At 41.4% G+C, this 25,228-nt stretch overlaps 1 protein-coding gene across 1 annotated transcript; it reads right to left on the reverse strand.

Annotated features, from left to right (window-relative positions):
- Window positions 1-80: 80 nt before the first annotated feature.
- cnot6l (CCR4-NOT transcription complex, subunit 6-like) lies at window positions 81-24,970 on the reverse strand. The gene is made up of 12 exons (XM_084946252.1): window positions 24,808-24,970; window positions 21,073-21,194; window positions 20,471-20,657; window positions 19,956-20,041; window positions 17,119-17,208; window positions 16,882-16,950; window positions 15,998-16,155; window positions 14,278-14,432; window positions 13,609-13,760; window positions 10,434-10,661; window positions 9,840-10,042; window positions 81-5,308 (listed from the first exon to the last, which is right to left on the reverse strand). The coding sequence occupies exons 2-12, from the start codon at window positions 21,182-21,184 to the stop codon at window positions 5,087-5,089; spliced, it is 1,662 nt and encodes a 553-aa protein (XP_084802378.1). The 5' UTR covers window positions 21,185-21,194; window positions 24,808-24,970; the 3' UTR covers window positions 81-5,086.
- Between the last annotated feature and the right edge of the window lie 258 nt (window positions 24,971-25,228).

Here is a 25,228-nt window from a genome sequence, read left to right on the forward strand (position 1 = left end):
GGTGACAGCTGGTGGCCTGAAGACACACGCCCAGTTTTTATTCTCTTTCCTCACATTACTAAAACAACAATGAAAGGCAGAAACTTTAAAAATACTTTAATTCATTTTGCAGAAATAACAGAATTGCATTTCTGGCTTTTGTCATTTATTTTAATTTTCTAAAATTCAGATTTGAAAAATGAAAGTTGCTCTTCAGCTTTGAAAATCTGTTGAGCTTCTGACTTTCTTAATTAATTCTTTCTTAATTAATTTTCCACAGTGAATTAAAGGAGACCGATTCTGCTTTTTCCTGTCTGTCTGCCATCTCTGTACTGATCCAATGTTCATGCTCAACATGGCCAAAGTCTGTAATAATGAGGTCAGAGTGTGTACAGTTCAGGCTTCAGACTGATGCAAACATCCTGTTTTCCTATTCTTGGGTCTATATGATGGCAGAGAAAGTGAATATACCTAATATGGTCATCTCAGGCACAGAAGCCCCGCCCACTTGCAGCTGATGAGGGGCACCCAATCAGTAGAAAATGGGCTTAAAGGGAGCTAAAATACCTGAGTTGCTGCATCAAGGCTAAACATGACGTAAATAAAGATTACCTTGAACTGCAATCCACCTGAAGATGCTCCAGAGTGGACTGGATTAGGACGAAGCATAATAGGTCCCCTTTAATCGATATAATGAACATACTCGTCCATAATGCCATTTTTCATTAGTCTTATTTCTTAAATTCTGTGTAGAGATTCTGCAGCGAGCTGGCCTACAGCCATAAAATTCAGAGTACAAACATGACAATGAAATTAAAACGTCTGCGTGTTTCCCCCAGTTACTATCGCCAGGCATCGTATTCACCACCAAAGACTAATGGGCAGTAGCCGAGACAGTTTGAATTAACAATGGAACAAAAATGAAAAATCAACTACAGCCAGACATCAAACATCAGGATTTCTACGTTCAGAAACTCCATGTGATGGTTGTGATGATCTTTGTCCTAGCAAGGAAACCACAAACAAGTGAGAGTGACCGTTTTACATAACGTAACAGAAACTGAAGGGAAAGAAAGTCCTGAATTCCTCCCACAATCTCACCACATGAAAAGTTGGCTTGGAGGGATGGAAGGATGGATCGAAGGGTGTTGGCTGGGCGATGGTGCTGGGTTAATCTCTGAGGGTCTTGGTCTCATGGGCAGTGCTGCTGTTGGAGAAACTGTACAAACTAGGCACATTGTTTGTAGAAAAAGTGTATGAGGTGCATCTACAGAGACAAAATTAACAAGTGAACTGCTTTCAGGTGATGACAGTTTGGTATTGTTGTGGAATAAATGCGAACGTAACTGGTGTTTAATGTGTGTGAAAGCAGAAATGACAGGAAAACAAAAGCAAGTGAGGCTTTGAGATAACACTGGAGAAATAAAACCCATATAGACGAGCTGCTTTTAAACCTAGAATATTTATGGTTTTTCTCAAAAAAAAAAAAAATGTTGGTAATACTGAGTAGTACAAAGTACTAATTGAAAGACTGCATGTTGGAGACAGAAAATGCCCGTAGTTCAAAAAACAAGAGCTGGAAACAGAGACACGTCCGGTCTCTACAAGAGCATCAGAGACAAATGTGGAGGTGGTATTCACACGAGATCTTTAGAAGAAAATTACAACACCAAGTACACGTTTGAATTGTGAGAAAATTTTACGCCCCTTTATCAGGAGAATGGTACATTCCCCTCACAGATGTGAAAGACATGCCGTCATCAAAGACAGATTCATTTATGTACAGCTGTGGTACAAAAACCAGGAAATAAAAACCCTGTGAGGTTAGTTCAGGAGTGAAGTATAGGCCTCTAAATGCTCACCAGGATCGAATCCACCGAACCCAGAGGTGAACTCCTTAGCGTTAAATCATGTGCAACAGAAGGCCAGTAAAAGTGAAGAACCTGCGATTTAAAGCTGCAGCTACACGGTTACACGCCGCGCTGTGCCGACGCCACGTATCCCAGAATTATGGCTTTCAAACACAGGAAAAGCTTTGACTGGTTCAACTAATCCAGGTTTACTACAGCCTACAGTGCGAAATGTGCCAGATATGTTTATCACTAAGAGGCACATCTGCCTGCACAGACAGGACTGGGTGTCAACCCTCATGCTGCACCAGTTAAAATGTGTAGAAAAAGCTGGTTTTTAATATCAGATGTTTTGAATTCATTCTTTGAAATCAGATGGATTCTGATTTAAATAAGCTTAACTTTTCTGTGTTCAGACCAGTGGTTCCCAATCTTTTAAACTTTTCCTGTTCCAGTGTAGAAATGAGGGGAAAAAATAAGATAATAGGACACAATGTACATAGTAAATATGTCCAAGGTTTCAAATAATGAAGTCAGCATATGTACATGAGCTACGTGAGCTTAAATCCCGTGCTTCAGACAGTTTTTATAACCCTCGTTTCTTTATGAGGCCAAATAGAGAGGACGTGCCAAATAAGGCACCTGCAGGTTTTGAGGGGCAACTAATCAGAAGAAATTTGACTTGAAGAGAAGGGGGAAGGGAGCTAAACAGCTGAGTGGTGACACTAAGATTAGTTTTTTTTCTACTCTTAGGTCTGTATGAGGCCAAAAGATGGATATCCTTAATTTGGTCATCTGAGACACAGAGTCCCCACCTAGCTGCAGTTTAAGAGGGGCGGCCAATCAGAAGAAAGCTGACTTAAAGAGTGGGTGGTCTTAAACCAGGAAGAGTATGATTAAGGGCTCCACAGACACATTTAGATAGTTAGGTTTATTATTTTTGCCCTGGTTTTTAAATTTAATGGTATTTAATGAAGTGATATTTCTTGGCACCAACAGTGTCTGTTATGACAGATACAACAGAAGGGTTAAAACTCAAGAGGAAAGCTCTTTTGGTCTCCTCTGTGCTGCTTTATGAACACTTTACATGTACTTTAATTTTCCTTGTTACTACGAGCCCCCACTGGTCCACATGCCGTACTTTGAGAACCCAGGTCTGAATGAGAGAGGAGCTAAAACTGGTTGTTTCAAACAAGAGGAACTAAGAGGCTGCAGTAAGGCCCAGTGTAAGATAAATAAGGATTATTCTGAACAGTAATCATACAAAGCTACTCTGGTAGATTGAGCTGGAAACACATAATATCCACTTTAATACAAGCCATGTCCACTTGTCTCAGTTTGCATAGCTGAATTGTGAGCAGTGTATTGAAAGAGTGATATTCTGTTTTAAGACTTTAACAGCTGACAGAAATCACACAACGAGTTAAAAAGGGCAGAGACTAGAGCAAAGTTCCCATAATAAACAGGATGCAGATTTTAGTGTGTGGATTTGGAGCTGCTGGTTTAATCATTTGAGAAGATTTCTTTGAGAAAAACTCCAAAACATTTATGTTCCTCCCTCTCCATCTTAAAAAATAATTTCTCATTTTCTTTGTACTGGCACTGAAAACATGTAGTACTGACACCCAGTCCGATCCCTTATCATTCATCGCGTCAGCCTCTCTAAAGGCCTTAAAGCAAACTAAATTCTTATTCAATTAAAACTGACCAAATATGCTTTATTTGTTTCTTCTAAAACTAGGACAAATGTGATTTTCCCAGGTTAGGAGTAAAAGTGCATCAGTATTTTATCAAAAATGCACAAAGACCTGGGACTTCTATAACGACAAGATGAACAACAGCATATCCGTATGCAAACACATACATTACCTGTGCTTTTTCAGAACAGTAGCTTCCTGTTTGGTTTTGCTCGTACGACATGACTCTGAGAGTCTTTAGTGTGAAAGGTGCTGCTGGATGCATAGCATAGCCCTGAGTTACGACTTACAGAATAAAGAGCTATTCCTTCTAATCATCTGACACAAATACACAAAGTTTAGAGTCCACAGGGATCTGGCATTAATCGGCTCCGAGAACCAAATTCATAGCGAGCCTTTTTAGTAAATACATTCAGCCTCTTGGTCAGGAAACATTGACTAAAACATTAAACGATATACGTTTTCTCTCTGGCACCGATAAATAAAGGTCTTATTACTGACGGAGGACATGTCACTTGCTGCGGGGGATTCTTTGGCCAGGCAGATCACGGGTTTAAAAAAAAATCACAGCATGAAAAGCTCAAAACTGTGAAGCGGACTGTTTGTGGATGTCAGGAAAAAGGCAGTGTCTGAGCAAATCTGCCTGCAATGCTTAGAAAAATATTCGAACAACTGATTGTTTTATTACTTCAGAGCTGCAGAGAACAAAAGCCTTTGCAAAAAGAAAACACTTTTATAAAAGACGTACCGCACCGAGGTAAAGTGAAAGAAATTCATACAATGCTGAGTGACATGGGCCTAATTCTAAACATGGATCCAGGATGACGCATACCTCCATGCTAAATAGCATTACTTTTAAAAAACACCCAGCTTGCACATTTTATCCTTAAAAATTTGCACCCATTTCCCCGCTTATTATCAAATTAGTTTTTTGAAACTCAAATAAGGACCTTTTTGCAAAACAATTACCAACAGAAACAATCCTTCTACATTCTCCTATAACATTCAAAAGGTTGAGGTTTTTCTTTTTGTAGTGTTGACCCCCTGTTCAATTAAATACCTGTCAGTTAATCTGGGAGTGAAAGCAGCTTTCAGCTCTATAAACTGTGCAGCATTAATACGATCACGTGTCTGTACTCTAAAAATTTCACAGCTGTGTGAAATGATGCTTATGTTTGTGTAGCAGATTTACCTTAAACAGTTGTTTGTATTAGTTTGTTATTGTAGAATCTTTAAGCGGCCATGATTACAACTAATCAAAAAAAACAAAACAACAAAACAGACGTTGGGAAATACTTCATCCCAAGCCCAACATTTGGTATCAAGCCTTTTCAAGGGGAGAAAAGAAAAAAAAATATACAGTGTGCAAAAACATAAAAAGGAGCAACACCCGGGGCAAATACTTCACTCCTTTTGGGGTTAGAGGCGGTCAGATGGTGTCCGAGTTTAACGTGAACTGTACAGGGTCCTGTATAAAGCTGGAGGGAGGAGGTGGGACAGTGTTTAAAAGGTGAGGTAAAAAGGGGTAGGCGGGGCGCTCTCTCTCATTCTCAGGGTGCACTACCTGTGGACCGGCAGGTGCAGCCCGTTGAGGGGGTTGAGCGGGTGGGGCAGGGGAGGGTGCAGCTCCAGCTGGGCCAGCAGGGAGAAGTGGTCCGAGGGGATGTGCGGGTGGGGGCAGCCCGTGATGTTGTTGTCTATGAGCCACTGGCTGTCGAGCGGTCCGAGCATGCCCAGGACGCTCATGTGGGTCTTGGAGAAGAAGATGTAGTCGATCACACCCTGCAGACACACAAACGCCACCTGATGTTAACTCTGTGTGGGAGTCACTTAAAACAACACCAACCAATTTAATGACTGCTTCCCCATTTCCATGGCAGCACATCCTCAATTTCTCGTGTTTTGGTGTCTCGCACCAAAGTTACAAATGGCCTGTATTTGTATAGCGCTTTACTAGTCCCTAAGGACCCCAAAGCGCTTTACACATCCAGTCATCCACCCATTCACACACACATTCACACACTGGTGATGGCAAGCTACATTGTAGCCACGGCCACCCTGGGGCGCACTGACAGAGGCGAGGCTGCCGGATACTGGCGCCACCGGGCCCTCTGACCACCACCAGTAGGCAACGGGTGAAATGTCTTGCCCAAGGACACAACGACCGAGACTGTCCAAGCCGGGGCCTCAGCACACATTGCATAATGCAACAGGAATGGAGAGGAGAGGAGGATGCAGGAGGAAATATCAGTGAGAATGCACAGGGAGCGTTTTTACCATCAGTATATAAAAGACACGTGGCCACAACTGGAAGAGACGAACCATGGTGAGGAGGACTAACACATCAAACTTTCTGCTTTCACTGCTTTCAGAGTACACCCTTAAAATAACCAAAACAACACGTTTAAGACGTATTTCAAGAGTCTTACCATCAACATACTTTTTAATATTCAAGTTTGTTTTTCAAGGAGAAGGGATGTGCGTGATATAAACATATTCCGTTACAGGTCCTCATGCAGCTTCCTTCAACAGGATGGAGGAGACAAGGACGCACAAATCAAAGAAAGGAGAAAAATCTGCTTTTTGTCATTCGTCCGTAAAACATTTCAATCTGCCGAGACTCGTACAGAAAGCCTGAGCTCTTTCTAACAACTGCGGAAAATGTTTAAAAAGGTCCAGTTGGTCTATTTTATTTACCCCTTTCCTCACTTTTCCACACATCACTTCCTGTCCTCTTTTCCTCATCACTGATTGGCGCTTGTGTTTCTTCTTTAATGACACCACCCTTTTCACTGAATCACAGAGAGGCCCTTTGGGTGACTTTTGGTTACTTGTTCTTATTACCTGCAGTTTAACCAATCACTTCATGACTTAAAGCCTAATCTAGTTTTTCTTTGCTTTTCAGAGTAAACATCATTTAGCACTGGAGTGCAACGTGGCAGGTTCCCCTCGATGATACAAATCTTTACCTCTGAGCCTCCTACTTAACAGGTTGCATAAAATAATTCAGGTTGTTGCTCAAACTTGCACGAGTGGACGAGTGCGAGTGTCGTGACTAGTAATGTTCTTGTTGATGCTGTGCTGCGATGTCCAAACTTAAGTGTTAATTGATATTGTGTTGTTTTTAATCTGTTTATTACATTTTTGTGTCATTTTATTTCACAATGAGAAGGAGCTGGTTTTGTTTTTTGCTTCTTTTATGAGTGTTTATAGAAAATCCCTGTTTGATGTAGAGCTCCAGTTTCTAATTTAGTTTCTAATGAATCTATTTTTCGCATGAACACATTAGTGCCTCAGATGAGTAATCAACGCTAAGAGAAGCAGCAATGAGTCAAGCTCGTTATTAGTACAAACATTAATCACCGAACGTGTTGCCAGTGACTCCGTGGGATTCAGCCAGTGATATTGCCAGTGGGCAGAGACTAAAATTGTAAACAAGTAGATGAGTCTTACAGACGCAGGGTTAGTGAGAATGGCTCGTCTGCACTGTCTGAAGAGCTACATTAAAAAAAGTTGAGTCTGTGGAAGGTTTATTAATGGCTGGCCGTAGATGCCTCGTCTCAGAGGGTATCACTGTGAGCTTTAGCTCCCTGTGGGTCTCCCCGTCGCTGGCTGCCTAGGTCTCGCCCCCACTTGTAACCTCAGACATCCCCGTGTGGAGGCTGGAGGGACTAAACATTGCTCGTGTGAAGATTACAGTCAAAAACACCCACCAATCTGGGCTTGAATTCCCCAACAGAGAACTCACTGGAAAGTCTGTGCATGCATGCAAGCATACATATATATACACATATAAAAAAATAAGGTAATAAATAACTGTTAAATAACTGACGCCCCCAATACTGAATAAATTAACCATTTGTAAGACAAGAAAAAAAAGAGCAGAAAAAAAAAGAAGAAAAGAATTTGAGCGTGAACTGTCTGGCTCGATGACTCATTAGAAACCGAAGCTGAAATGATGTGACAAATCAAAACCGCGAGGCAGCTTCACACGAAATAAAGCGAATACGAGTTTTTGCTGCGGAGCGCGCTGAAGGGTAAAAATCACGGGTCAGAGGCCGCGATGTTCAAAGTTTTCCGTTCCCGCTGACAGCTCCCACTGCAAAACTCAGATATACAAAAGTGAAACACAGTAACACAGTATTTTTTTTTCTCGATTGAACTTAATGCCCACCTGTGTAATTCACTCAGTTATACAGAGTTCCCAGCACCACAGAATTCATCGTTGACGTTAAATTTGTCGCTGTAACGCGTTCATCTACACGACTGAACCTGCACCTGAAACAGCAACATTATCCACAATAAATATAGCAGGTAGAGATTTTCTGTATTTTAACGTGGCAGAGACGACCAGGAATATCACGTTTTCAGCCCCATGTCATATGCAGCCCTTTTGTCTTGACGACACCCTGTCGATGCGACGGCTACAGCAATGAAGGGTAACGGTCCATCTCTGGAAACATGCAAAGTACTCATTATGAGGCTGGAGGAGTAGCGGAGGCATGATTTGCCAGTTTATTAGCTGGGAAAAAACCACTCGGTTAAGTTTAGGGACTAAACATTTCTTGTTTAGGTTTAGGGAAACATTGCCATCTGTTCCCTGACTCACGGGGTTATGGTATTAGTGTGAAAGCTTCATAATGCCTGAAACCGCAAAGGTCACAAAGCACCAAAATGAGCCATGGCGGTGGTTTTTGATAAAATGATATCAAGCGACACCTCAAGGATGAACACGAGCTTTGCGCATCAGCATCCGTCCCAGTGTACATGGAGACTAATTTTATTCCTCACTCTTACTTTATTTCTTCCTTTGGAAAGTCTGCGCTGCGAGGTGACACGCTTAAAAACTGTCAGCATCTGTGTGCAGCGAGGGTCTCCTCAAAACCACAGACCATCGACGTGCTTTACACGATAAAGACTCTTACAGCACAGTGAAAGTTTGAAAGTTCGAAACAGATACAAATTAAGATGGTGACAACAGGATGTGTAGGCTATACTGCATTTTGTAACGTGATATTACTCCACACCAGCGCCTGTTATAACATGTCCCAAAGATAAGATAAGCTTTATTAGTCCCACACGTGGGAAATTTGTTGTTACAGATGTCAGACAAATTCTTCAATTATCTGTGAGACGCACAGGCGGACGAAAAAACAACAACGAAAAACAAAAAAAACTCATTTGTGCCTTTTAATTCCTGCACACATCAGTTTTTGTGTAGCGAGGAGGAAAATAGTGGATGTTAGTGAAAATATGAGCATTATTATTACTAGAGCAAGATGATAAAGTCAGGACAAAAACTGATATCTGTACACGGTGGCTCTAAAAACAGTATGCTAGCACTAAACTAGTAGCAAACATACCCAGACCCAGACCTTCAACAGTTAACAGTAGCAGTCAGACATAGCACTGTAGCTATTTGTACAGTATAAGCACAAGCTGCCATTCACACACTCACCAATACACTCATTCTTCTTCCTGCTTCTTCCATCTAAAGTTTGTACTGTTAACCGGAAATCATGCGTGACAATCAAGCTCATGTGGATTAATGAAAAACTGATGCAATGACCACTATTTCTTGGTAGCAGCTTCCTCTCCGACGGGGTCTCTCTGGTTCAGATGTGTGAGGTCCCCACCATGAATAATTGCTGCTTTGGAACGGCTTTCACACAATCATTACCTAACCCTGGCTTGCTTAACATGCAGAAACAAGACTAGCTGGCAGAGTGACTCACATTTCATGATAAATATGATCTCTCTAAGTGAGCTCACTCTGTCTCACTTAACTTACAGAAACACATAAGCTGACTCACAAAAATCGGGCACGACCCACCAACCAACTTCCGCAGACCTACAACAGTGAACTCGTCAAGTTCAGTTGCTTTACTCAAACCAGGATAAGGTGAGCTGTCAGATCACTCAGTAGTAAAAGGGGAAAGAACATCTGCAGCAGGACATCTGTGTCATCTCACAGAAGCTGATTAGAGCCAATGTGACTCACTGCACTCTTTGACCAAGTTATCCCACAAACACAGAATGAATCTTGGCGTCCTGAAGCATGGGGCAGGGAACAGGGAACGTTTCGGGTGGGTGAAAACAACTCCCCCTCTAACTTTTCAGTCAGACACATTTGCGGGACCAGAAATTCCCGACCCTGCTCTACGCCCTCTCTGAGTCTGCTTCTTGAAGGTTTTTTCCTTCCACAGAGGACGTTTGGGGGTCTCGGTCAGCCTGACTTTTGACATTTTGGGCACTATATAAATTACTGTTATGGCTTCAAATGGAAACAAGTTTATTTGTGTTTTTGTTTTACCTTGAAGTCATATGTGTAGTTGGTGTAAGGCATCAGATTGCTGTCGTAGGCGCTCTTGAGCTGGAAGCTGTGTGTGATGCTTCCATCTGAGTTTCCGTTCTTGCCGTTGCAGTTGAAGTTGGTCAGACATTCGCTGTAGCGTAGCTCCTTAAAGTCCTTGTGGTTCTCGGCCACTCCTCCGTTGCTCAGATACTCCACCACACCTGCATCAAAGAGCAGGAACATTAGCGAGATACTAATCAGAACTTTATTTTATTATTAAATCCTTTAATTAAGGAAAAGAAACTCGTGACATCATTCGTGGCTTTAAAGGGAAACTGATGATGGAAACCACGCTGGCAACAAATGAATATACAGACACTTTCCCATTGCCGGTAAAAACAAAGAAAAAACGAGATAATAAAATAAAATAATGAAGGTTCACATTTTTTAACATGCATAGGTCATTTTAATCAAGCTAAATCTATTTTTCTTTGTTATGTATTAATTGTGTCAAGTTATCAGGTGTCCAGAATGTATCAGGTGGGAACTTTAATCAGGTTTGGTTGATTTATATGGAAAGACCCTGGTTCCTGATAAGTGACAGAGCCCTACCGGAGTCAGGCAGCGAGTTGAGGTCAGCGCACAGGACGATGGGGATTGAGGACGGGTCAGAGGTCGGCGATCCCGTTGCCACAGAGCCCGAGGCCCTCTCAGCAATGCTCTTTAACTCTGACAGGAACATCATGGTTTGGATCAACTTGACGTCCGAGTACTCGGGGTCCCAGTGCATGTGGGCGTTGGCCACCAGGATGAGCTGCCTCTCCTGAGGCGGCTTCATGCCTAAAAAAAAAAAAAAAAAAAAGTCAAGTAGGACTTTAATCAAAATTCCTTTAATTAAAATTTTGATTTACACATTATTAAAAAAGATAAAATGTAAAAAACAATCCTCTCATGCTCTTTTTAATTCACGTCCTTTTACTTCTATTAAAAGTTCAAATTCACTCCCCAACAGGTTCACATACATTTATATAAACTATAGTTCACTGTAGGGCTGTGCGATATGACCAAAATCTCATATCCCGATATAAGAATTCTATTTCCGATAACGATATAAATCACAAAAATGTAACATTTTCTGTAAAATCTGTGAATCTCGTGCAGCTCGTCTTGCGGGAAGTGTTTCCAGCTGCGGGTCATGTAGCTGGAGTCTAGTGTTTTAACCCAGCGGTCTCCAACCTTTTTTGCGCCACGGACCGGTTTATGCCCGACAGTATTTTCACGGACCGGCCTTTAAGGTGTCGCGGATAAATACAACAAAATAAAACTAGTACCGGTACCGAAAAAAAGAAGATTTATTCATAACACACGTGAAAAGACCCAGGAAAACCGAGTTAATGATAAAAATGATAACAAAATAACGCTGAAAACCGATAAAAACCCTGAAAACTATACATTTCACACCTGAGCCTCAACTCTCGCGGCCCGGTACCAAACGACTCACGGACCGGTACCGGTCCGAGGCCCGGGGGTTGGGGACCGCTGTTTTAACCGATGCATGAAATGATACATTTTTAGACACAAGTTGTAACGGCCGCCGTTTTCTTTGTGAGTAATTATTACACGGCGTGCTGCGGGGAAAAGCCTGTTCTAACGTTTGAGTCTAAGGTTTATTTTTTAGCACCTGGCGGCTCTTTTTTAATTCTCATCCGTAAATAATCTGCTCTTTCACGTGATTCAGTTTATTTTGAAAAGTCTCAACAGCTCATCTTGAGCTTTGTTGTGAAAGGTTTATGTGGAACATAAACAAGCGGACACGCGATGCTGTTACCGTCGTTGTTGCTAACCACAACGCATAAAAACAGGCGCTTGTCCGTCCGTAGTGTGGTTATATAAAATATAAGAGAAAGAGAGAACTTTAAGAAATGAATATAGCCACTACAGTGACCATCAAAACAATGAAAAAATATTGCCGTAAACAGTTTATTTTGCGACACCACGAAACAAACGATAGCGTAAAATGAAACATAGACGTTTTTATATTGTCATCCGATATATATCGTTATATCGAACAGCCCTAGTTCACTGAAATGTAATTAAAGACCAATACAAACTTAATGAAAAATACTTGATTCCCTTAAAGTTTAAAAAAAAAAAACGTTGTCACCATTTGTACTCGATCATGTGACATCCTAAAAGTCTTCATAAAGAAGCCCTGAAAGGAAACTTTTTCCAAAAGCAGCAACTTCCAGAAACAACGGCAGACAAGCCGAGGAGCTGCAGCTGCTGTTATGGCCACTTGAATAAGCAGCAACTTAACAGAAACTTAAAAGCAGAAATCAGCATTTTACAGCCCGACACAAAAACAACTTTTACTTTCCACATATAGTTTTCACATATGATCAACGAATTTTATTGATGCTTTTACAAACAAAAAGTTCTATAAATAAAGCCGTGAAAGATGCATATAAAAAGTACACGAGGAAAGAAATTAACTGACAATGATTCTAAATCTGAGTTGTGGTTTTTTCTTCACTTATTTTGAGAATAAGGCTTTAAAATATATGAATTACACAATTCTACACACTTTTACTGTACAGACATTTATAGTTCCACAAAATTATACTGGGGAAAAAAAACAGACGCTATGTAAGCAAAATAGTACGTCACTTTCACTGACACATGAAAAAAAAAAAAACCTAAAAATAAAATAAATAGGATGTAAAAGTCCCCTGAACAAATCCTCATCGTGGTCTTATTTCACATGCAGTAAACCACAGAACTATGAGGCAACTTCAGAAACTTAAAAGCGCTGACAGAGTAAAATATTTAAAAAGGAAGAGTGCGATATAGTGAGCATCAGTAAACGAGACAGGAAACGACCACAAACAGAAGTTTTACTGTAGCTCGCTGGGAGTGCAAATGGCCTGTGCCTGTCTCTCGCTGCAAACCTTAGTAAGTTAACTAACTAATTAAATACATATAAGCTTTAAAGCACCGATATTATGTGAGCATCATCAGCCACAGTGAGGCAAAACACCTTCAAACACACAATCTCCGTGGACACAACTTCACTAAAACGCATTTTCCGTACGACGGCACGGACCCAACAGCAGGACCTGTATCTGTGTGCAGGTAGATACAGGAGGAGCACTGCCAGCGCCCTACACGGTGACCTCCAGCGGGCAAGTTTCTGACAAACTGTCAGGAACAGACTCCATGAGAGTGGCGTGGAGGCCCGATGTGCAGCTCGACTGGATCCCTGAAGTTTAACTCGCTTTGTGTTATACTGTGATAATCGAGTGTACCTTAATTAATTTTTTTAACAGCGTATATTCTGTTCAGTTTACTTGTCTTTTAAACATTACATCTTTTCTTTTTCTCTTTCCATTTCCAGCCTTCGTTGTAACTTCTTAACTCTCTTTGTAAAGCTCCCTGAAGCCTCTGATTAAAACCCAATTGTGACACCTTGTGGGAAAATACATTACTGCACTTTTACTGTTTAATATTTTGGGCAAAAATAATTGTAGATCACAATTTTCAAGCTGAAAACAATCAGATTTTAAAAAAAAATCATGCTCTGTAACTACTGAACTGTGTGCATGTATCACATGTAAGTAATAACGCTGGTTTTATAACCTTCTAAATTTCCAAGTTACAGAGGCAGGCGAGTCAGTTTCACATGCATGGTTATGTTGTCGTGGATAATTTGATAATATAACAAAGCTGAAGCCATTTTTGGGTCAGGAGACCTAAACTGCTAAATTACGAAATGAAAGTCCTTTCTTACCCCCGGAGAACATGTCCTTATTGACCTCGAGCAGCACGGCCACCCCGATGTTGTCTTTGGTCATCACTCTGTTCAGCATGACCTCTGAACCCTCAGAGTTAGCCATGGCTACCTGATTGAACTCCACAGTGTGTTTCTGGATCAAAGTGAACCTGTGAGAGAATCAAACAAGCAGCAGAAATGTCCATGAGGGCTTTGAAAATGCACTAGTTTCATATGAAAAGTTTTTCCTCCTTTAAATCCTCGTCCTTCATTTTTCCTGGCTCAGAGAGAACCAGACTGGGCGACTACAAAGGAAAGTAAATGCAAACAGGCTGCGATGAGTCTGTGATGCAGTCTCCCTGTTGTTTGTGACCATTTCTAAATAGATCACATGAAAAATCATACATCATAAAACACAGCGAGCTGAGCTCCATCTATGGCAAAGATTACCCAAAAAATGACATATTTATAGTAATAATATAATTATAATAATAAAATACATTTTATAGCTGAAACTGAAAAAACAAAACCCCAAAAAACAACTTGAGCTCAGATTTTAATAAGAGGAAGTTTTTTTTCTTTATGTAGAAAAACTTCTCATCAAATGTGTTCACACAGTTTCAAATCATCACGGCCAACATAAAGGCATGTTTTGTAACGTGTATAAAATAAAGCTCTTAAACCCACTTCTCAGTCTTGAAGAACACGGCACAGCCGTCCACATGTTTCCTCTCCTGTTCTGAAACCAGTTTGGCACGAGATTTTGGACAGAAGTAGCCGTCATAGCCGCGCTCCTTTAGTGTTTCCAGAAACAACATGTAGTACTGCTCCGTCTCCACCTCCTGCAAAAACACACAAGGTAAGAAAAGTCACATAAAGGAGCAGATGAGATATACAGGGAACGCACACAACATTAAAACACTGACAGGTGAAGTGAACACAGCTGATCGTCTCTGCTGGGAAACCTTGTAAACTGGATAAGGAAGGGCTCAAAGTCATAACCAGGGTTCTTGTACTATTTAAAGATACACATCAGTGCTTTTAAGATCTAAGTAAATAAAATTACTTGTGGCTACCAGTGTGGCCCCTCAGTCTCCGAGTAGATACAAGCTCTGAATTATCACATTCACAACTTTGGGGTGTCCACGCAACCTGCCCGGTGATGACGACACCCCATCAACTTTTCACGGTTGTGGGGTTAAAAACTAAGGATGAACATTCTGATTACTTGAAATTCACTCATGACTGTAAATGTACTTAATTCAAAAAAGCCAGTGAAGTCAAAATGAGCAGTCAAAGCCGTCATGATTTACTAAAGAGATGAACGCTGGTATTTTTGCTGTGGCTTTATCGGAGGAAAAAACTTTGAAAGGAGAATTAAATCACAGAAACATGATTTAAGAAAGCAAAATTTGCCATGTTTGATGAATGAAAGGGGAGTGTATCATAATGATTAAATGGTGCAGGTGGATGGCTCAGAGCTCTGTGTGCAGTGCATGAGTTTTAGCTCCATCCTGTTCCTCACGTCTCTCAGATCCATACAAGATTGAAACGGCTGCCAAAATCTAGAAATGATCGGTATGCATGTGGCACAGTCACTGTATCGTTTTATTAATATGCAGCTTTGTCAGGGTCTAATGATAAATAGTGTTTTTTTTCCTCTTCTGCATGTCCTGCAGGTTAGCTGTTACACAGATGGACTAGTTGGTAATATACAGCACTTCTCAGGGAAGTTTCCACTCAGTGGAAAATAAAGCCAGCTTTGTATGGGCAGGATTAATCAGTAACATCTACCTCTTTATCTTCAATACACAATGGCTCGGTTGTGCTGACAGGTGAACGCTGGATACTGTGGATTGATCCAAGCAGTTTATAGCAGCTCTGCACACAGTCTAATGATTAGAGCGGAGAATAGTCCGAAGAATAATAACAACCTTTGTTGACATGATTGTGGGGGAATCACCTCAGGAGACGGACAGATGGCTACAGAAGGCAATAGCACCAATTAAAAATGTTAGAAAAATCACAGCCAGACAAAAGCAGGCTCGTTTTAGTTCATCTTTATTGTTTTTGTTCAGATTTCGAAAGCATTTCTTTAACTGCAAAAATGGGTGCAATGCCTTGTGCACTGGAGAGCAGTCCGATCCCTGCCCTAGTGCATGAGGCTAAGAGGTGCTGGGAAGATGTAGTCTGGTTCACCTCAATCCACAGCACTGTGTCTGTATATACACATAGACAGCCCCAATATTGATGTAACCAGATAACCATCTGAGTGGAAAGATATCCAAATTATTAAAAAATCTCTTTGTGTAAGGTACACTATGGCTCCACCACAAATACTAGTAAAATGCCGCAAAACAGTTAGTGAGGAAGATTTAAAGTATCTTACAAGGCGGCCTAGCTTTACCTGTAGGCTGATGATGTCAGCGTCACAGCTGGTGATTTCCTCCATGATTCCCTTCTTCCTGTACTCCCAGTTTAAGGCCCAGGATGGACAGTAACCATACAGCTGCCGCGTGGCATACTTGTCGCACAGCACGTTGTAGCACATAACTGTGAACACAGCTACAGGGAGACAGAAGTAAAGTTTGCTAAATTACTGAATCATCTGAGAAAAGACACACGACACATCTGACAGTTACGAATGTAGTTTACCCCAAACTCAGAGTCAGAATACTTTATTAATCCCTAAGGAAATCATGTGGTTACAGTTGCTCCAAGACAATAACAGTAACAGACTGAACTAAATTAAATAACACAACATATTACAAAGTTTACAAAATATAAGAAATAGCTCTACAAATAGCTCAGAAAGGATCATCAATGGACTTTGCTAATGCTAACTTTAAGAAATCTGAATGTTTATCTCAGTTTCAAATTTATGAGCCAGTTTCAGTTGAAGCTTTTTCTGTCAATCAACACAGCCATAAAGCTAACTTTAACCGTTACCAGAATCCAAATGGGGAAGTTATTAAAAAAAAATAAAAAATCTTCTCCAGGTACATCTGTTTTTCATCCCAGGCTGTAAAGGTGCTATTTAATGCTATAAAAATGCTGCTGGACAGTATGCAAGTTTTTATTTTATGCATGATATCAATTTTTACTGCAGCCATAAGGGATTATAGAAAATACCCACAGTGGCTTATCCAGATTTTCAGACGTACATAATTGTACTATAACACGGCATGCTGGGTAATGCTGGGCTTTACGGATAACCTAAAGAGCATAAGAAGCCATCAGCTCATAAACGACTCACTCCCAGTGCCAGGTTATTATATGAAGGAAACTTACCGGTGGGGATCATTTGGTCTCGCTCTTTCAGAGTGATCCAAGGTCTTTGGGGGAGCTGCTCTGGGTGCACTGGAAAAACAGGTCGGGATTAGTGCTCATTTGTGCGTGACAGACACAGTGGTTTACCTGCTATGATATACCTGCAGCGCTGAGGTCTACAAAAAACTGTTTGATAAAATATGCATGAGTTCTGATAAACAGATGAGGGGTGAGGTCATGCGTTGCCGAGCCGTTTACCTGCTAGATTGTCGAGCATGTAGTTCAAAAGCTTTCTGGTTCCATCTGGCTCCTGGTACAAATTGAGGATGTCTTGGGACAAAGGATTTCCTGCAGATCAGATCAGATCAGATAAGATAAGATGTTATTGTCATTGCACAGTCATACATAGTACAATAGTACGATGAAATTGGAAAACTGTCCTACGTCGGCACTACATATAACACGACACGATACGACACATCACAACGCAACACAAACAACGCAACACAGTATATTAACTTAGTAATAAAAAAGAAGAATACGTGTATTTGTATTGCACACTGTTATTATTGCACATTAATTGTTTTTGCACCTTGTTATAAATATAAATATTATTATTGTTACTGTTTTTACCGTTGTTACCTCCCCCCCAAAAAAGTCCAGGTAGGTAGCCAGTCAGGTCAGCTATTTGCATTGATTAGGGCTGTTGCCCTGTTGTAAAAGCTGTCCTTGAGTCTATTTGTTCGGGACCTCAGCAGCCTGAACCTCCTGCCAGACAGCAGCAGCTTAAACACCCGGTGTCCTGGGTGTGTACCGTCCTGTAGGATGCTGCGTGCCCTCTTGAGACAGTGAGTGCTGCACAGGTCCTTCAGGGAGGGAAGAGGATGTCCAATGATTTTTTGGGCCATGTTGATGACCCTCTGGAGTGCCTTTCTGTGTGCTGTGGTGCAGCTGGAGAACCACACACCGATGCAATATGTCAGCACACTTTCAATGGAGCAGCGGTAGAAGACGGTCAGCAGCTCCTTCTTCAGGTCCATTTTTCTGAGGAGTCTCAGAAAGTGGAGACGCTGTTGGGCCTTCTTTAAAACCGCAGAGGTGTTAGAGCTCCATTGGAGGTCTGTGTCTATGTGCACACCCAGAAACTTGAAACTGGAGACCCTTTCCACACACTCCCCGTTGATGCTGACAGGCTGCAGCTCAGACTTCCTCCTTCTGAAGTCAACTACCAGTTCTTGTGTCTTGGTGGTATTGAGGTCCAGGTTGTTATCTACACACCAATCTGACAGCCTCTGAACTTCAGCTCTGTACGCCGTCTCATCTCCCCCAGAGATGAGCCCCACCACGGTGGTATCATCTGCAAACTTGATGACTGAGTTGTCTGGGTGGGAACTAACACAGTCATGTGTGTACAGAGTGTACAGTAGGGGACTCAGTACACAGCCTTGTGGAGAGCCGGTGTTGAGGCTGAGGGCTGAGGAAAGATGAGGCCCCACTCTAACTCTCTGTACACGGTCTGAGAGGAAGTCTCTGATCCAGCGGCAGGTGGTAGAAGGAAGTCCGATTTCCAGCAGTTTAACTATTAGTCTGTCCGGGAGTATCGTATTGAAAGCAGAGCTAAAGTCAACAAAGAGCAGCCTGGTGTAACGGCCCTGCACTTCCAGGTGAGAGATGGTGGTGTGGAGCGTTGTAGCGATGGCATCTTCAGTTGATCTGTTAGCTCTGTATGCGAACTGGAGCAGGTCGAGTGTGGGTGGCAAGCAGGACATGATGTGACGTTGGACCAGTTTCTCGAAGCACTTCATTATAACAGGTGTTAGAGCAACTGGTCGGTAGTCGTTGAGGCTGCTAATGTTGGTCCGCTTAGGCAGTGGGACAATTGTGGCTGACTTTAACACGGCGGGATGCAGGACTGGGACAGTGAAGTGTTGAAGATCTTAGTGAAGACCCCAGCCAGCTGGTCTGCTCACTCTTTTAGGACCCTTGCGGTTACCCCATCTGGTCCGGCGGCCTTCCTGGGGTTCACTGCCCTCCGTGTGCGCCTCACCTCATATTCCTGCACCATGAGGCTTGGGCTGCTGCTGCTGCCGCCTCTGGTCCCTTCACCTCAAAGCGTGCGAAGAAGTGGTTCAGCTCCTCCGCAAGCGCCGCGTTACCCTCAGTCAACGTGGTATTGCAAGGTGCTGAACTCCCTGCCATACCTGTCGTGAGTTGTTGTTGCTGAAGTGGTCTTCGATCAAATGAATCAGTTTTGGGTTTGTTTTTTTTGCTTTTTGTTTTGTTCTTTCTTCCTACCTTACAATTGGCCTTTGGGGGAGGGACTAAATATATAAGTACACAGTAAAAGCAATTAATCTGTGTCAGCTTATTGGAGTCTATGCCTTTGATGGCTATTTGTGACCATTAAAGGTGCTTGAGTAAATGAACAACACTTTTAGCTCTCATTGAAACTCTTTGAGAGAAGCCAAAAACATTTATACGAAGGAAAAAAAATTGTCTGCGCACTCTATTCAACAGCTACCATTACGGGAGAAATTCTCAGGTTTTTTTGGTAAACAGCAGTGATTCAGTACTCTTATATCGCTTTTCCATTAGTACCTACTCGGGTGAGTCAGGTCGCACGACGCGGTTTTTCATTAGGTGATGGTACCTGGTACCTTTTAGTACCAACTCAACTGGGGTTCCAAGAGATCCCAGGCAATCCAAAATGTGACGTCAAGAGATCGCATGCCACCGATTGGGTAGTCAGTGGCGTCACTCTATGACTCATGAGAGCGTCTCCATCGTGAAAACCAAAACAGACATTATTGAAACCCAGCAACGAGCAACATGGCTACAAAAAACCCCAAAAAGTCCCAGAGTCTTGACGCTCGCTTTTGTGTCGCATACAAATGATGTCACGGGATGTTTGGCTGCGTTGCTATAACGACCCCACAAACATTAGGTGGTACTCGAATTGAATGGAAATCGAATACAGGCTAAGTGGTACCGTCTAGAGATGTGTCGAGCCGATCCGAGTAGGGACTAATGGAAAAAGGGCTTCAGACATTCATTTTTGTTGCTCCAAAATCGTAATAATGAAAAACAAAACTCACCTTTTAGCCCGAGGGTTTGTAACTGGAAAAGCCTTCCAAGTTCGTAAGGCAGAACTCGTAAAAGATTATTGTTTAAAAGCAATTCCCTGCAAGAAACGAGACAAAAACAGTGTTTTTTCTAACAGTTTGGTAATTCCTCATCATTGATGTGTTTCTACTGGCGTCAAAGCATCGTCCACCACACATTCTTTTGTTGTCACATCTTCAGTCTCTGCTTGACAGCTTTGTTTTTGTTTGCGAGATGCTTTTATCACCCCCTCTCTTCATAATGCTCCCTGTGTTTTTAAACATTGTGTTTATTATGATCGCTTCTCTTCATTGCTTTGAGATGGCTCTACGTGCCCTCCCTTCAGTGACTCTGAAGAATTCTTCATTTTCAAGGCTAAATACACGTCTCCTTTAGTGAAGTTAGAATTTTTGTTCAAGTCAACTTCAAGCAGAAATATGCTAATGTGAAGCTCGGTTAGTTAACGCCAAAAGGACTAAAAAATGGTTTCTACCAGCAGAGAGCCTACCTGAGAGAGACCATGTTGCCCAGTTCGGCGGGCAGACTGCGGAGCTTATTGGACGACAGGTTCAGGTAGACCAGGTTGGGCAGCTTGGCGATGTCTGGCGGGATGCGGGTCAGGTTATTGTCATTGATGTGCAGCGCCGTGAGGTGGGTGAGTGTCCACAATGAGCTGCTCAGGCTCCTCACCCGCCCTGCATCCAAACACAGACATCAAGTCGAACATGAGAACAAAAGCACAATGTGGCTTTTCAAGACTTAACTAGATGTCCGTAAGACGTGAACTACTCATGGTGAAGTAGTTCGCAGTGTTGGCCCGTGGCATGTATGTTGGGATAGTTCTGACAGGAAATACAGCTCAGCTTTGATTTGCATGCACCCAAAAACACCCCCAAAAATTAATACATTCCAAGAACATTCTCATTAAGATGAGAAAAGTTAACTCTCGCGGATTAAAACACAGTAGTTTGGCTCTGACATGAGCTGAGATTTAAAATGTTTCCAACATTTTCAATGCTTCCTTCCTTAAGGAATAGTTTTAGATCTGAGCTTCAAGGCCTCATTTTATTTTTAATGGAAGCGGGCCCAGAGGGAGTGAGTGAGACTGACCAGATATCTCGAGCTCGGACCAGTGAGACTTCTTCCCACTTGCCGCCTCGTCGGCTGGCATGATGGTGTAACATCTGCGGGGATCTGGAGGATCATATTTTTCCTTTGGCATACCTGTTAATCTGAAAAACACAGCAAGAACACGGCAGAAATGTGCTTTAACGTTCTGCACTACAAAGAGCAGGACAACGCTACCGACTAATAACAATAATAATATTATTTGATTTTAGAAAACAAATTCAAAGAAATTATTTTATAAATTTTATAAAATTGCCACTAATAATGATTATTAAAAAAAAAAGATATAAAAAAAGCTCAGAATATATTTATAATCAAAACATTAGAACTGCATTTACATTAATAAATATATTTAATAGTATTAAAATGTTTTAAATGGATAAATAAAAACATGATAATAATTAAAATAAAGAAAACAATTATGATAAGATTAACAATAATGCTACTTCTATACAATTGCAAAATATATTAATATAATATTTAGCAATTATAAGAACTGTATTTTTAAATAAAGTGATTAAAAATAATAATAAATCAATGTAAAAAAAAAAAAATTAACATTTAGATTTAAGTTATTTTATATTAGATATCTGCACCTCACAAAATGAACCAATGTAAACTTAAATTAAAGCCAATTTTGCAAAAATATGATGATGATACCACCATAATAAATAAAAAAAAAAAAAACTACCACTGTGATATAAAGACAAGCTTGTACCAGTCAGCTCTGCTGTCATCACCACTATGGTCAAAAGTTCAAAAGTACACATTAATAAAAGAAACTCTATAAGATATATCTATATATAGAGAAAGACTAACAGATAAAATAATATATTTAAAAAAAACCAAATGATTAAAAACTTTTAAAGGAAAACGTCGCCTGTTTGCAATGGAACTGCGTTCTCTGGAAACAGGAACAGATCCACACTTCTTCTCACATACAGCAGTTTATACGTTTATTAAAAACTTTTTTTCAATACTCTAATAATAAAATATTTTCCCTCTCATTCACCCCACCCGCAGCAGTCAACCGTTTACCATCAGCAGCCTCAGAAAGCTTTTACCGACACGTCGCTGCTAGAGATGATTTCCCACCCGTAGCATACCACAATGTCTGGACCAACACGATGCCTACCCAGAAAACCACAGAGGGTGCACCTGGAGGAGAACTGGCAGCGACACAAAGAGCTGATACTCTGAAGTAACTCTCCCAGTAGGTTTTAAACTCAGCTGGAGACATTTTTGTGATAAAAGCATCAAATTTCTGATCTTTTAGCAGCTGACTGAAAACGCTTTCCACCCTTTTGACCAAACAGGACGACAGTAGCGGGTTATTTAGAGCAAGAATCAGACATTTACTCCAGGGTTTACCTTACAGCCTCAAATCAAGGTGCCAATCAAGAGAAAACACAACACAGTACTTAAGCCCTCTGTGAAAGGCAAGTTTACAGGAGGTCTGTGAAGGCATTTATTGAATCACTGGTCTCCTGCGGTCTCCAACAAATAAAGGCTGAAATTTTGCCCTTTATTTTCTCTTGATCCCAGAAACAAAAAGAGAAAAATGTCCATTATGTTACATTTGGCTCTTGTTTAGTTTGAACAACAGTCCAAACCACAGTTTAGTATCATACATGTGAGGAAAAGGCATCGCATTTTAAAAGCTGAAGCCTACAAATGTTTCTGGCTGATTTTACTTACATGCCAGATTTTATTTCTTTAAATTTCAAAGCTACGAAATACCCATGTTTTTAATATATGTCATCACATGTATCCATGGACCACTTGGCTTTAAAAAAAATGATTCACAGAGATTTCCGTTTTGGAATCATTTCAAAGTTTGATTAAAATGGCTCAAAGTTCAGTTATAAATACTCGCACTGAATTAAACAACAACTCCTGCAGGTTCTTCTCGGACACAAAAACACTACAGAAACTGCTTGTAGAGTTTAATTCTTTATGTGGTTTCTGTGCTCTTGTTTTCCTCACAAACAATAAACTCCCTTCCCTACAGACTCTGGCAGTTTTAGTTCACGCGAGGAGAAACAAATATTACCATAAGTGGCTGGTTAAAGCATAAGAAAGGTCTCCTTTTTACATTTTCTAAACCAGGTGCTTCCCTAACCGTGGTTACTTCTGTGCCAAAATAATTTTCCAGTATAGCCTCCCGTCCCACATGGTGGCATGACCCTTCAGAGTTGAAACAAAACGCACTTTTTTTTTAGGTTTTCTCCAATGAATTAGCAGAAAACTTCAAAGTTCAAATATCCAGGGTACCTTTTTTCTGTTCCTCTATGTCACTGACACGAAACTGATGCAGTTACGCATCACTACGGTGATGCATAGTTTAATTATGCACTGCAGAATTAAACTATGACATAACACATAACCCAATGTTCAAATTTATAGAAGCAAATATGTTGTAATAACACACAATTTTGCTTTAGACTGTGACACTCTGACAGGTGTAAAGTGTCACATACTGCCTGCGGGGTATCTCCTGCACTTAGTAAGTTCTGATGAATAAATAAAGCCAAATTTCCATCCACCCCTGAATTTCCAGGGGCTGTCACTTGGTAAGATTTTCAAAGTGTGAAGGTAACATTTTGTATAGCTTCATTAAATATACTATGCAATTAAAAGCAGCTGATTCTGAGGGGGTCAGATGGGACCTTTGGCTGATTTTATATGACCACATTACAATGCAAAACCCTGCCTAAATGAAACAAAAGTGTAGATAAACCCTGTTTTATTCTACTTTCATCCAGTTTCTGTTTTTATGTCGGTTAACTAAAATGTTTTTGCACACTTAGTTTAGTTTCAGTTTGCTTTAATAACCTTGGCTGACCGCTGCTTGAAGCAGGAGCGTGCATGTTATTTAAACTCCGCTGCAGTCAGCAAAGCTATGCATGCACAACACTTCATAACTTTTGAGCAGCGTGTATGTCAACATGAAAAGTATGCAAAGCCGAAAAGGCGAAGGCGCAGGGCTATTATGCAGCAGCTGCCGTGAGGGTTGGCAGAGGGGAATAAGTTTGGAGAAGGACTTACATAACCTGTTTACACACTAATACCAGGTCACAAGTGAGCAGTGACAGATACAAAGCTTGCTGGCATCGATTCATATCACAACCACATGGAGACAGGCACGAATCTGCAGCTCCAGCTGAGAGCCGTCACTCTATCACAAGCTGGAGGGGATTTCAATAGTTTAGGCTCCAGATGTTATCGCACACAACCAAAACAGTATGACAAAAAACACCTTTCAGGGAGTGAGGAGTTCTTATTTATTTTATTTTTATTTTTTTAAATATAGCGATTGCAACTGCCCCAACAGCTGAGTATCCAAACATAGCCATAATGTCAGAAGTGACACGGTCGGGCCCGTTCAGGAGAAGTTCAGCCCTCCAGCTGTCACACCTGACAGCGAGGTAAACACGCCCTCTGGATTTGCATACGCCAAGATATTCCACAGCTCCGCATACTCAAACAGCTCCAACACGAAGCCCAAACACGGCTAAACCTGCAGCGCTCTCCGAGCACGCCGCTGGATTTGTTTGGCTAGCGGCTGTGAGGCGCGAGCCGCCCGGGCAGCCACCGAGGCGGGCTGCGGGGGAGAGCACTTGGCACGAATACGAGCGGATTTAAGTGCTAAATTAAACCCGGGAGAGCACGGAGAAGGTGGCAGCAGCACAGAAACAAAGTGAGACCTGACATTACCTTCATTCGGGGGCGGTAGAAGACGGGTTATTGCGGGAATTGGCAGCGACATGCAGACGCGGCTGTTGAACCCGTTTAGACCCTGAACGTCTCGGAAACAGAGGGAAGAACAACAAACGCCGTTTCCGCTCGTGCTCGCACACACACCGACCACGCACCCACCCAGGGCTTCTTCTTCCTCTTCTTCCTCTTGTTAACTTTGGTACATTAGCGCCACCAACTGGTATGGACTGGAGGCCACAACGTCGCTCAAAAAACAAAACTAAATAAATAAATAACTTCAAACCAGTTTTTATAACTAAGTATGACCTGATAACTTTCATTTCTGAATTTCCATTGCAGTAAATCGATAAGATCTGTTTTAACTTTGATTACACTGAGTTTTTGGTTTTGGATCAGCTACCTTCTCTCACCTTCATAT

Source organism: Perissodus microlepis, chromosome 12 (genome assembly GCF_051167445.1).
Source record: "Perissodus microlepis isolate ML-2025 ecotype Zambia chromosome 12, ASM5116744v1, whole genome shotgun sequence".
NCBI lineage: Eukaryota > Metazoa > Chordata > Actinopteri > Cichliformes > Cichlidae > Perissodus > Perissodus microlepis.

Bases quoted from the DNA above. Each gene is read 5' to 3' on its own strand.
- cnot6l (XM_084946252.1), bottom strand. From the start codon at position 21,184: ATGCCAAAGGAAAAATATGATCCTCCAGATCCCCGCAGATGTTACACC. The intron at 14,433-15,997 runs GTAAAGCTAGGC...GTGTTTTTGCAG, and splicing joins CTGACATCATCAGCCTACAG to GAGGTGGAGACGGAGCAGTA. The intron at 13,761-14,277 runs GTGGGTTTAAGA...ATTCTCTCACAG, and splicing joins GTGTTCTTCAAGACTGAGAA to GTTCACTTTGATCCAGAAAC.